Source organism: Coturnix japonica, chromosome 5 (assembly GCF_054131305.1).
Source record: "Coturnix japonica strain WE chromosome 5, WE-NBRP24, whole genome shotgun sequence".
NCBI lineage: Eukaryota > Metazoa > Chordata > Aves > Galliformes > Phasianidae > Coturnix > Coturnix japonica.
The window spans coordinates 35,444,245-35,458,652 of NC_140667.1; the positions used below are offsets into that span (position 1 = coordinate 35,444,245).

General features: G+C 37.3%; 1 protein-coding gene across 7 annotated transcripts; it reads right to left on the reverse strand.

Moving 5' to 3' along the window:
• Nucleotides 1-907: 907 nt before the first annotated feature.
• Nucleotides 908-12,302, reverse strand: MBIP (MAP3K12 binding inhibitory protein 1). 7 transcript variants are annotated; one of them, XM_015865023.2, is made up of 9 exons: nt 12,145-12,302; nt 8,864-8,983; nt 7,053-7,274; nt 6,855-6,951; nt 5,423-5,488; nt 4,409-4,561; nt 3,715-3,812; nt 2,347-2,385; nt 908-1,473 (listed from the first exon to the last, which is right to left on the reverse strand). In XM_015865023.2, exons 1-9 carry the CDS (start codon nt 12,295-12,297, stop codon nt 1,366-1,368), a joined length of 1,056 nt encoding a protein of 351 aa, XP_015720509.2. In that variant the 5' UTR covers nt 12,298-12,302; the 3' UTR covers nt 908-1,365. The 7 variants fall into 7 exon arrangements, 5 of the variants coding, with proteins under 5 accessions (XP_015720509.2, XP_015720508.2, XP_085406564.1 ...); XM_015865022.3 differs by having other exon boundaries at nt 908-1,476; XM_085550438.1 differs by lacking the exon at nt 12,145-12,302 and adding an exon at nt 9,367-9,501 and having other exon boundaries at nt 908-1,476.
• Between the last annotated feature and the right edge of the window lie 2,106 nt (nt 12,303-14,408).

The window sequence follows — 14,408 nt, forward strand, 5'->3', positions numbered from 1 at the left end:
TTTGCCCCAGGTTAGTTTCCTCTTGGGCCATGTTCTAATTTACCAGAGAAAACTGCATAATGGAAATACAGTAGAAATAAGCAGTATTTGCCTGAAGTGGATGAATTATGCTGCAGATGAACAAAGATACTACTTAACTTTTTATAATCCTTGCAATTATGCTCCCTGTTCCTGTTTGTAGATACCACATCCCAGCAATATTTAAAGTATCACCATGAGAAGTGTGTTGTGTCAGGCCTAGATATCTCTATTATACTCAAATTCTGCTTTTTCAGATATAGTACATATGTATTGTAGGGAGCACATTAAACTTAACTGCTTGCAGTAAAATTTGCTTCTTCACCATAATGTCCCTTACAATATAAGCTGCAAGGACATAAAGCAATGGCAATACAGTGTAACAAAAGTAACTTCTATTTTACACTCTATTGATATGTATGCACAGACAGGTCTCTCTTTAGGGGTTGACATTAAGGAATCTGAACAAGTAACTGTCATTCTACGTGGCTTCCTCTGAAAGCTCAGCTCCCCATCTTCGCTTCATCTGCCCTTCCAGGTCAGACACCATTTTGTCAGATCACCTCTCTGCCATCTGTCACATGGCAACAAGAAGTAATTGGATATTGGTGGGAGGGTATAATCTTATGGAAGGAATGGAAGCTGGTGTTTCCTACCAACTCCCCTTGAATGGTTTTTAGAACACATCACGTCTGTTTGTTGGCACAAACTGAAGCTTGCATTATTTTAGGACACATAAGAAGTTAAAAACAGGTATCTGCCTATATTTATAAATGCAGGATTTTTGTAATCACTTTTGTTTGAAATAAATATAGCAAAAATACAATTTTCTAAATTTACAGTGGCTGTGAGAATGATGACAAGTACAGAAAACACGTGGATAACAATGTGTGCAGCAACTTTTGCAATACCCTTTTTATTTTTTACTCAGACATTTATGAGGATGTATTTCATTTTATTTCACAAGTCTATGCAAACCATTTACATGAAAAATATTCAAAAGACAGCCCTTCTGAATACTTGATTATCAAGAAGTACAGATGAGATGTGGCTTTTGTATGAGGGATAAGACCTTCCACATAAGAACAATACTACAATCCTCCTTTAGAACAGAAGGGAGTGGATTATTAGAATGCTATTTCGAAAACATTCTTCATTTTAAAGTAACTATTTCATTCATAAGATTGTTTTTAAATGAGTTCTTCAGAGAGCAAGGTTTCAAAAACATTTGAAAAGAGCTTATACACACATGCTTTATTTTCACTGCTGAAGTCATTTTCGATGAACACCACTTGGTCTACAGCTTGGCTAAGTATGAAACACAATGAGATTCTGAAGACTTCTTAATTATCGAAGAAGTTGCTCAGCCTCCCTGGACTTGCTTTCCTTTGTTTTCCTCAGTAATGCTTGTTTTATAGCATTGATCTTTTCATCAAGTTCTGCCAACGAATAGTTCTGCTAGAAGATCAAAATAAAAAACATAAGCACTTACATCTTCTAACTGCTTCAGTGCCTGGCCCTTGTAGGAGCCTAGGGTGGCTCCATCCTGGGTCTACCCCATCTAGTCACAGGGGAAGCAAAAGCGCAAACAATTTGCTTGTGATTCCTCTTTCACCAGCTTAAACCATTACCTAACAGTTCCCTCTGCATGCACTAAAGATGGTTTTTTGTTGCTGTTGTTGTTTTTTGTGAATAAGCCTAGTTCCCTGAGGCTCGTATGACCCACATCCCTTTCTCAGTGCTCCCCAAGTCACCCATCTTCAAGTGTTATGATGTGTGGCAGACTGTGTGCCAGCTACGGTCTCCTATACATTAAGGAGAAATCTGATCATGTATTAATGTAGTCTCTGATGTGACAGTGTTGCAAAAACCTCAGTTCTCACTGACTTGACTTACTTAAGCTTATATCCTCTATAATGTCAGGTCTTTCTCTAGAACTCTTGCTGAGCCAGCCACTTCCACTTTTATCACCTCTTCCTAAACTCATCAAGTAATTAAAAACCAATCAAACAAATCTGAAGATGTTACAAAGAAGCTGAAAAGAATTTACAAACTGCTTGTTATTTCCAGTTAGTATCTATCACAGAGTTAATTTATTATATTTTTTAACCAGTGAAAACACTAACACAACACCCAACCTAGTACAGACTTAGTCTTCTATAAGTCTCATTTCACTGGGACATCTGTTACCTTCCTCCTTTCTTTCTTCCCTTTAGCAGCAAGCTACCCAATACTGATACAGCCGTCTTTCAAAAGTCAGATACTTGCTCAGTAGAACTTCTGTTTACTTCTCTAAACTGAAAGTAAGCAAAAATTAATAACACTTACATGAGGTGGTTGAACTTTTCTCCTCTTGCCAGAACAGCTCTAAAGAAAAGACAATCAAAACAGACTTAACGTTACACTGACTGGGGATGTTACTGCAGGCAATTCTGAAATCTGCAGTCTGTAACAATGTTGACAAGTGTCTTAAAAGTACAGAAAGAACACTAGCTGCCATTTCAAAGATTATAGAAATCTTTTTATATTAAGTGTACTTTAGATCATGAAAAATATCATTGGAGAGCAGTTAGAAGCTGTCAAAGCTTCTCTGTGCTTGGCAGCTAACACATTCACCAGCAATTTAACTGGAGCTTCCTTCAGTAAAAACAAAGATCAATATCCAGCTCTTGAAATTCTCAATATTTTTGTTTAAGATTTTCCTGTATCCACACAAATATTTATGCAAATCTCTGAGAGGAAAAAAAAAAAAGGCAATTAGTCCACAATACTAATCTTGCCACCATCACTTTCTTTCCTCCCATATCCACATAGACATAGATCCTAAAGTACTTTCAAAAGAAATTACAGCATGTAATAATGTCCATGTTTTTAACTTCCAACTCCCTACAACTTGAAGGAATGGCCTCAAAGAACAAGAACTTTATTGGCCTCCAGCATAGAGAAAAAACAAAACAAAGAATTGTATTATGGAGGTTGATCTTTAAATCTTGATTCCTCTTTGGTGGGTTGCCAGAGAAAAGATACAAATTACAATATGATCAACAGTAAGAAATATTTTGACTAATTATTCACAGGGAAAGAAGGAAGAACAAAATATTAGGTGAGAAATTGATGCAGTTTTTACTGTAGTAAAAACCGGTGTTCTCATTGCCCAAATCTCCACAGGTAAGTAAAGGATTCAGTCTATTATTTATAGAGACAGAATTTTGCCTGTAGATCAGCAGTAAACAAACCAAGGTCATTTAATTACCTGAAACAGACAACTTCTGAATGGTTGCTCTGACCCTTAGAAATCATATCATGCACAGAAAACCAAAGAACTGCAGCTGATTTTTAAGCCATTAATGACTTGTATGAAGATCAAATCTGCAGTTAATTTCCATGTCATTATATACACTTCATATTTTAGGGATAAAAAAAAAAAAAAAAAGTGTGCTGTTGTTTATAAGAAATCTCTCAAGAATTAGTTAAGCTCAGGTAGCTGCATTGTTTTTTCCCCCCAGCAAGTACTATTTTCTTTCAAATGACAAGTTAGGTAGAACTATGAACTTGCATAGATGGCCCATACATGAAATGTAACTGTTACACCAAGCCAGAGTTGTCTATGAATAGCAGCTACACTGTAACCTATTCCATCTTAATACATCAAACAACAATTACTTAAGTATCCGAAAGTTGAGAAAAAATTCTTACTACGGATTGAAAGTATTCAGGAGACAGTCCTTCCAGCTCAAGAATTTTATCTTCTAGCTTCTTAATTCTCTGATAAATGTCTCTTGGTACAGGACCACCTAAGTGCAGCAGTACAGAGAAAAATCAGGAAAATCACTTAAATAACACTTTAAACTAAAAGATGGCAAGTTTTTCATTCTTTGAGTCCAGCTAGCAACCAGCGCCTGACAGTGAACAAACTGGTGGGAAAATGAAAGGGAAGGGCAATTAATATAAATCACAGTAAAATCTGGTTGATAAGCCACTACGATCTGCCAAGGCAATAGACAACTTCAAAGTTGAGTATATGACTGAAAAAGTCCCTGGAGAAAAAAAAAGTCAATCTTAAAACACAGACACCCATGCAAAGTACCTAATGTATGCTAGGTAGGATTCTACAACATCACAACTACTGGGTATTCCAACTAGAATGACTGCCTTGTCCTGACCAGGATGTGTATTTATCAACTCCACATCCTAATCTGGGAATAAATCTGTATTTCATTTTGGGCATATGGTCCAAAATATTAAGACTACAGTACTTGGGTGATAAAACTCTTTAATGCATCTAGCCTACTGTTTTTACTGACACATAACTTACTGGCTTGCCCAGTTTTACTACAGGAATGTAGCACAAACTGACACATCTATGTCAAAACTTAAGTGTGGTACGAACCTGTTTGTAATCGTAAGTGCGCCTCAATGTTCTGCAGTCTCTCCTCAACAGCTTGGTTTCCACAATCATGAACAGGTACACTGGCTTTATGATTGGACCCATGTGTTCCTTCAGATCTAGTCTGAGGCCCATATGTATTTACTACCCTAGAAACTAGTAAAGAGGGCAGAAATTTAACACACATGCACATTAAACATATCAACATATGTATAATTAAAACAAAATGTCATTAAATAATTAGTATTACTAAAACCTGAAAAGCTGTGTGTTAAATCTATTTCACTGATCTTGTATTTGAAGGGTCTCACAAACACCGAGATCAAAAGTTCAGTATAAGTTCTTATTTTTAAATACATCAAACTAAATAAAAAACAAGGACTCTACATTTGCAAAGAAAGAGGAAAAAAAACACCACATTCATGTCATCAGCTGCAGATAAACAGCAGTTTTAATCACAGAGAAACCTGTGAGCAAGCAACCTTTTAGGCATGCTATCTGCTGTACAGTAACTTCTTCATCAGTCACACCTTTGCAAAAAATAGAGCAGTGGTAACTTTGTTCATCAAATTCCTATGTCTGTCTTGGAACTTCCAGTGTGCCCCTGGATTATTTTCCTAATTCAACATAACTACATTGAGATTAATTTAAAATAGAAGATAACTTTATTTAATTGATTCCTTAGCTGGACTGATGGCCTTACCTTAACAGAAAAGCTAAGAAATGCTCAGCTTCTCTGTCCTGCTTTATGTTTTTTATCTTTGCTTTCAGGCAATGACAACAGGCTACTCATCAAAGGATTTGGCATTCAGTGCATAACCAATAGCCTACTGACGAAATTATGGGATAAAAAAAGACTTGAAGAGGTAAGGGAAGACTTAAAGTATTTGTTAGAGTCATAAATCAATTTGTTAAGTATCCACTTATAAGAACGCTGGAAAAAAAATTTTAAGCCAAAATTTATCAGTACTGCTCTAACTTAACATTCTTAATAAATGGATATGAAGAGTTGCTTACCCTTTATATGGCTTTTAAATCCAGGATAGGGTGTGAAAATAGCATCTGTTCTGGCACAGCTATTTTCTAAATAAATAGTAATAATAATAATAATAAAAAAAAATAAAAAAAAGAAGAGTGAGGCCCCTAATTATGTATTTACAATTTAAAATATTCTAACCATCATCAGTTTCAAAACCAATCTAATCTAATTAGAATTTTTCATACAACAAAAGCATCAGAAATCATTCACACTATAAAAACATGCTCGTACATAATTTTACTCACTTGCATGTACCTATCAGTTTTACCTGGCTAAGTCACCTCCACAAATATGGACACACATATACATGAGGGTACTGGATCAGGATCAAATTTCTTCTATTTCTTTTTTAATTTTTAGATTTCATTGTGTTGTTCTGTCATTTCTTTCTTCCTGCACGGAAGTTTCTTCCTTGCACACTTGTGCTGTTTTATGTCCTTTCCTCCTATTTTTAGACTGCTCTGGTTTACTGATCAGCATCCTTTTTTCACCTTCCTGCATTTACTCTGATGCCTGTGGCTGCTTTAATTGGCTTAGACATAAAGCCTGTCAGTACAGCCCATCTCGGTTTATTCTAATGTTTCTATTTAAATATAAATACACCAAAGCTCTACAAATATTTTCTTATGGCTGAACATACAAAAGAATGACTTGTCATTTCTTCAGTAACTTAATTAAGTTTTAGGAAGCAATATCATATATTTTACCAGACAGTGTCTCCTATGTAAATTCTCTGTGAAACTTATGGAAAAATAAGCTTTAATCTCTAACAGTATGAAGCACTTCAAAGACAGTGCATGTGGGGGTTCACAGTTACATAGGAAAATCTATGCCTCTTTCCTACTTATGTATATAAAAACGTCTTGCTGGTAACAGCCACTAGTTGTACTAATGGGATCCAGTCTACCAGATGGATTTAAGACTGGTTACAGATACAGTCAATTGTGCCAGGTGGTATATTAAAAATAGCAACAGTGTGAGTTATGTTGAAATAAAATAGTTATTCTAAGTAGCTCATAATTAAAACTGATTACAGATATATTTCTTTGTAATTCAGCCAGCATTAAATTAACCTCGATTTAAATATGCAATTCCCAAGACATATATGAATTGCAATTCTGTTAACGTTGGGAGGAATATCTAGCTAAAACATCAAGAACAATAGCTATAAAGATAATCTGGTCACAGTAAGAGCTGTAGGCTTTCCGTATAGAATCCATTAAGCATTTCCTTTTTATTTTTTCCTGTTTTCCACCTTGGTCTGACTGGCAACATATGCAGAGCATGTGCATCCTCTTAACATTTTTTTTTTTAAAGCTACTCTTAAAAATACTTTTTTTTTTTTTTTTTTAATTAAAAAACAAACAAACTTAGATTGCAATGAAGATTAAAATCTGGCTAGCCAGTTACCTTGATTACAATCAATAACATTGCAAAATTCCCTGACATTATTTTCATTGATCTCAGCTTGTTTCCTCTTGATGAAGGCTGATATCCGCCTGTCAATCTGTAGGTAACAAACATGATGGCATATATCTATTTCATTCTTTATATTTAAAATTTAGAAAGAAAAAAGATCTTTTTTTCTAATACAGGGAAATCACTTACTTCTGCTTTTCCAGCTTTTATTTGGACCACCTCTGGATCAAAATTAGTATGCGCATCCTTCAGATCTCCCAAGTCATAATTTGCATACTTTTCTTCAGTCTGAGAGTTACTATCATAAACATTTAAACTTGTTTCACAACTTTGGTCTTCTGTTTTACCTGCAGGTTCAACGTGACTTACACTTTCCTCTTTAATCAGTGGCTGGAGTTTTTCTAAAAGAGGCTGAACAAAGAAAACAGTACATTAGGGTTGCGGGGTGGGGGGGGATGGAAGCAAATGGAAAAGGCTAAGTACTACTATAAGCTCTAAAACAGACCGACTTTTAGGAAATGAAACATTTGCTTCCTACAGTGGATGGTCATTTTAAAAAAATAAAAATATTTTAACAATTTGTACAGGAAAACTCCGAAATTTCTGAGAAAAATTAAATCAGTTACTCACGTGTTAGTAGCTAAATCAAAAGCTTCTATCATTGGCACCAGTGCCACTTAACTACCATGTCATTCAAATGCCTACTCAGAACTGTAAGGCTTAGTGTTCTTCCTTCTTAACACGAAAGCCAATGCTTTCACACTGTAAAGCCTTTACCTTATCAGCAGAGCACTACATTCTCCACTTGAAACTGCAGTTGCCCAAGTGAATGAGAGAAAACAGACATGAAATATATTGGTATTATCCAGAACACATGCTTTTCTTGACATGGCTGATTATCTACTTAGGTCATGAAATTAAATGAGAGAATGCACACTAACATTTGTAGCAGCAAAATAAAAGCTTATTATTCTACTGCAGTAACTCTTCCACAAGACGTAAAAACAAAACCTTGGTGTATGTACATCTGTATATATAAAGTCACAAATCCTCATTTTTGTTTTTACCAGTTTCAAATTATCTAAATTTACTTCTGTTTTCCCTCCAGAAATCCAAGTAATTACACCACAAGTAATTTTTCCTTGTTTGTATCTGGCTTGTTTTCTCTTTGTGTTTATTCCAAGAAAGATCTTGCTTATCTGGGAAACACAAAGGGATTTTCCTATGCCTGCAGACAAGAAAGTACAGAAACTTTATTTATTTTTCGCTGTCTCAGAACTGCACTCTTGAAATAAATTGTTGACTCGCTGAAGGGAAAATGGATATTCAAATTCCCACCTTTTACGTACCAGCTATCAAAGTCAAAACACTCTCAGATACCAGCTGATACCACCATGCAACAAAATTATAGCTACTTTTGACAGGGTTGGAAAGTTTCACATAGCTAAAAGAAATGACAGTAATAGTGACTGGCTACTTGGCAGGATGAGACGTTAATGTCAAAGAAATTACTCTTTAAAAAAAACAAAAAAATCTACGCTGAAAATATATTTAATTGCAGTAAGACACTCCAGGATGTGTCGTGCTGGGATAATGCCACTTCTTGAACCACTGAAAGCACTCCATGAGCCTCAAAACTCACCCAACGCATGGAATCATTATCATAGCATGACACACACCTGCCGTGTCTTATTGCTTAATTATAACCCACCATAGATGGAAATGTATCACATTTACAATGCAAGTCTAGAAATCAATGAGGCTGCATTTATTCAGCCTGCTCACCTACAGTGGCTATTCCCACCATTAACCCGAAAAATCTGTAAGTGCAGGTACCTATGAAGCATACCAGGATTTCAAGTGTATAATACTAGTGGACTCTTTTTTGTTGAACATAACAGTAAGATCAAAACAACTAAAATTTTTCAGTTTAGGTAATGTGGCTACATTCGGTTGTTGACCACTTTAGTCAAGTTGAAGGTGTCCAATGTAATATTTACCTGCAAACATAAAATATGCTGCTGAAGTGCACTAAAGAGCAATGTTGGCTGAAGTGCTGATGTGCTCTGAAGCTTGCTCCAGTTGATTACAACTTTCACGACATCGTCTCCAAGGTTAAGCTTCCATGGGGAAGAACAAACACCACAATAAAAAAACAACCAGTACATTATGCCGTATTAACATCAGAAAAGCAAACAGGGCACCTACAGGACAGCAATTATGCTCAATCTCATGCAGACCCCACCTTTGTGTGAGGATATAGAATAGATTTGACATTAATTATAATTCAAGTAGCCATCACTTTCGAAGATAGTATTAGTAGAATATGTTCAAAAATTAGAAAATCCTAACTATCTAAACACACTCACTGTATTAATTTGACCTTAAACTTTGGTAAGTTCTCTATTCAATTAACCACTGTGCTTGAGCATACAGCTCATGTTAATCACTCAAATATTTTCTTTAACAGATAATAGAACCAGCAGCAGGAAGAAACACCCACCCAGAATGGCATTCTCCTGTACATGTGTGTGAATTAAACGTGCAAGGCTGTATTAGCCTGTATGATGACCAGGGTCTTGATACTGTGCCATTTGTACTTGTTAATCCAAAGCAAGCTTTATATCAAAAATAATACTGTTAAATCCTTCTCAAAATCTTCCAGTTAAACAAACTCTGAACCACACAGCATCACTGTCAAACCCACTTCATAATCCCTGTTTCCTTTCATGAGCATTCAGAACAAATGGCAATTGCCACATCCTGTTGTCTTTGCTGAGAAATGGCAGCACTTAACTCCCAAAACAACAAAGAGAAACACGCACAAGAGACCTGAAGTTATATTTATAGGAATTATGTACCTTCTATAAACTAAAAATTCAGTTTAATTTTTTGATACAGAACTGATTGTTAATAATCGCTAATTAATTACGTACTTCCACACAGCTCTATGACACATTCATTACACTAAAGCTTTCCTGACAAGATGTAAGGGAGAAACACTTCAATTTTCACACACCAAACAGGTTGTTTTCCAACCAAATATCCCCTAAGCAATCTCCCAAATCATAAATACAGATAAAACAACAGTTTTAAATCAACAGGACATACAGGTGCTCTGTTTTGGATGCAGAATCCCAAGTCACAAGCAAATCTGTACATCTACATCTCATTCCTGCCATATTAAAATAAATAAATAAATAAAAGTATCACATCAGTGATAGGATTGACCTTGAACACGTAGTCTAAAAATCACTATCTTGCAACAGCATCAAATATTATGAACGTGGAATGCATATGTACTTGTTTCATAGCACAACATATTATGAAACAAATAAAATCAAGAATGTTTCCATTACACTGAAGGCAAAGCAGCAGAACCTGAAATTGCTCTACATCAGTTTTCGAACCAAGCAATACTGCAACATCATACATAAAGAAGGACAAGCGTGATCCCTCGTTCTTTAGTCAAAGATCAGCCTTGATAAATCCAGTGTTAGATTACAAATCAGTTACATAGCAAAAGAGATGGAAGATCTACTGGCCTTTAGAGACAAAAAAATAAGTACCTAGGGGAACAGTGGATAGATCTGCATTGTTTTCCAATGTACTACAAAATAACAACTGAATCATGGTTTTTATCTAGTTGGATATGTAATGTATTTTAGGTAATTTTCACAAACATTATTCTTAGTTAGTACTTAATCTACATAAGAGGCAAGGAAAATAATGTTTTAGTAAATAATTGTTATGAAACCTCAGAAACATAAGAATGTATTAAGAATTTGGTATAATAAAACCTCACTTTACAAGTCAAACATCTGTGACTGGGCGATCATCTAAAGGGCACTATCCGAAGCAAGTATTTCTTCCCAAAGTTTTGAGAGTAATACATGCTACATTACAGAGCGCTGATAGGATAAACAGCTACAGAGGTACACTGCCGTAACAGACAAAATACATGTCCTGCTGTAATGGCCTAGTAAGCCCCCCCCTTGTATCCTACAGTGCTATGGTGCAACGTGAAAAACAATTCCTTCTGACTTAGAATCTAGAGGTAAGGGATAAACTCACACAAACTGTTAAGTAAAGGACAAACTCCTCCTGCAACCAAACACATTTCAAACACTGCACACTTATTTTTCTCACTATTTTACATCAAAGTTATTCCTGATCTTTGAAATTGTTTTATAAACTTCACAAATTATCCCTTGGGATTAAAGTAACTTTTCAGGATCTGCCATATTGGTTTCAAGAGTTGTTATCTTCAGATGTCCTTCTAATCACTGCACTGCAAGTCATTGCTCAATATATATTGCTCATATATACATACATTGTGTATATATTATATATACATATATACACACATTTATTTTTCCTGTTTCCAGTGCAACTTGATGGCATAAATCTTGCTTAAGTTGCTATGACAGATTGCAAACTGTGATAGATGAAGACCTGGCAAACGTTCTACCATCTCAATACAGGGGAGAAAGGGACCAGAAGCATCAGTCAGAAGTGCAAGATGGATATCTGAAGAGGATAAGCTGCTAAAACATCACTAGTCTACCAGAACTCAAATGCTGGCAGGTAAGAATGTAACTGGACAGCTGGAAATGACTTTGAGTGAGTAATCTGAAGAGTCACAACAGCTAAGACAGGTAACCAAACCCCTACCCACCCATCGTTCAGCACAGCATGCAGTGAAATGGCTTTAAGTTGTCACACAAAGAACACACTCCAAACATCAGTGTTTCCAAAACCTTTATTCTGTTCCATAATTACTGCAATCCTCCTGAGGGCATGCAGCAGCTCTAATATCAACTCTATTACCTCCCCAAGACACAAGCTTCAAACTGCCATCTAACTGCAAATGCACGACTGCACTTCTATTGCCTCCACAGAAAGACATCTGTGCTTCCATGAAGGAAGATGAGTTCACTTGTAAATTATTGATGGCAATTATTAAGTTGTTACTGGCAGCTTCTCTCGATAAGAGCCTCCCACCACTGCCGCGCTATCTGCTACATAATTCATCAACACTAAAACCCCAAGCAGCCTACAGTACCACCACGCAGGGAACCCCACCGTTCCCATTGTCACCTGCAGACATGACAGCCTCCCTTACTTACTGCAGAATTTTCTCCCTATACTTTAAACCCATCCCCGAAGAGTCCCACGGACAGAGAGAAGCAGAGATGCCCGCCCAAAAAGGCGAGTACAGCAGGAGCGGGTCCACGGCCGGCCCGGCCCCGGTCCTCCCTTCCTCCCACCCTGTACTCACCTGCCCCGCCAGCCCTGCCAGGGAGCGCAGGGCGCTACTCGCCACCTCCGAGGCCACCAGCTTGGCTCCAGCCTCCGGAGAGCGCTCGCCGAGCTCCGTCAGGCCGGGCACCGCCGCCATGACAGCAGCCCGGGCCGCAGCCGGCAGCGACATGCCCCGCGTCGCTCAGCGATGACGAACGATGATGGACAGGAGCGGCAGCCAATGTTGCGGCCGTGATGGCGGCTCTCCGGGTGTGCGGTGTTCGCAGCGTCCGACTGCTGCCCAGCACCGAAAGGCCCCAGGACACCCAGCACAACTCATCACCTTGCTCTTCTCTTTGCCTCCTGTCCCTTTCTATCCTTCAGCTGCGTCCACAGTGGCAGTGCCTTGACTGAGTGCATTCATGGAGGGAGGGACATGTGTTAATTCTAAGCATACTAAGCATACCAAATGATTGTACTTCTTTTTCAGCCTTACTTTTCTGCTTATTACTAACTTCTGTACACTCATGAGTTTATCTTCAAAGTCTTGACTCCTCAAGTTGCAGCAGGGTTGCTCTGTCGCCATACAATGAGGAACAAATTTGTCACACTATATTTGTAGGGCAAGACTACTTCCTCAACTGCAATCTGCTCACCTTCTTTCTTAGGACAGCAGCAGTGCTGATGAAAGTTTTCTACCTGGTGTTTCTTTTTGTCACTTAATTTCTGTCTTTTACCATTTTCCTGTTTCCTCCCCCAGATTTCCTTTACAATCATTTCTCTTGATTCATTTCATACTTCCTGTCTCTTGAAAAGGGTATTCATAGGCTTATGAGCCAATTCTCCATCTCTGGTATAAAGGGAGACCGCATAGCTCTGCAGGACAGACCAATCTCGATATTTTAGCTTTTTTCCCCATCATGCATTTTTCATGTCCAAAGGGAGATCATTTAGTAAACAACAACAGAATATTGAGGGTAGAAGCAAATCCAATCAGACAAGATGGGCAGAGGATACCCACTTATCAACCAGACTTATGTTTTCCATTTCTTAAGGTATTAAGCCTTCTGAGATGCTGGGAAAGCACTGAAATCTTTGGTATTGTTTCATTTTCAGTCCCATCACACTTAGTTTTTGTTGTTGTCGTTGTTGTTTGGATGGTTGGTTGGTTGTTGGTCTTTTATTCCAAGTTCCAGCAGCAATTCCAGCAGCACAGCAGCAGGTTTCTAGCTGCCATGGCTGACTTAACCCTTTGAAAATGGTAGCATGTCTGAACTGCTATAGGATCATGAGCAGGTTCTGGAGCTTCAACCAAAAGGGAATGTCTGCTCAATTCCAGAGGCAAATTACTGACTTAAGAGCTAATGATTTAAAAAATATATTTCATGGAAATATGTGCTTTACAAGAGATATGTTACCCGAACTGAGCTACATCACACTTGGCTGGATTCAGATCATGTGAACCATTATGTCTTCTCTCAGAGAAAACGTGCTGTTTCCTACTGGTAAAGAGACCACAGAATTTCTTCCCACTTTCAGTCTCTCAAAAAGCCTCAATCCATGTTGCAGCTGCTAGCTGAATAAATTTGTTACCATTTGAAATTTCACAGATTATGATACATTATGCAAACATGAACAGAAACAGCAATAATCCAAAGTGATTTAAGAGATAAGAAAGATGAGACCATGTGTGAAAATGAGCATAGGGAAAAATGCACAAATACAGCTAAGAGCAAACTATGCTAAACATTCATTTCTAATGGGGGAGAGAGATTAGAGCAGAACAGTTCCAAAAGATGATTATATGTTAACTGAATATAGTGTGCAGTGAAAATGAATACACTTGCAATCACCTCTGGCAGTAAAACTGGCCACAGTAAATCCAGGCCTCGCATAAAAACAGAGGAAATTGCATGGCATGCGCTCTAAAGCTGATGACACAATAAAATATTGGAAGCTCTCATTGCTTGGAAGATACTGTTAATTTGCAGGAATCTACAGAAAACTGGCAAATAGCGGATTGCCAGTGATAGAGATACTAGTTTACAAAGAAGGATCACAAGATTTAAATATGTGTAACTTGGCTTAATGGTTATTCAGCAATTTTAATCATGTGACGACCAAGGAAGGCAATAATCTAGAAACCTTTTTAAACATTCAGGGATAAAGTTGTCCTGTTAAGATTAAATCTTTTACAACTTTGATCTCTGAAATGGATCTCTGAGGCATATAAAAGCCCCACACCTTGAAAAACGTGAACTCAATAGCACTTTTGTTCAATAACAAACAAACAAACCAAAA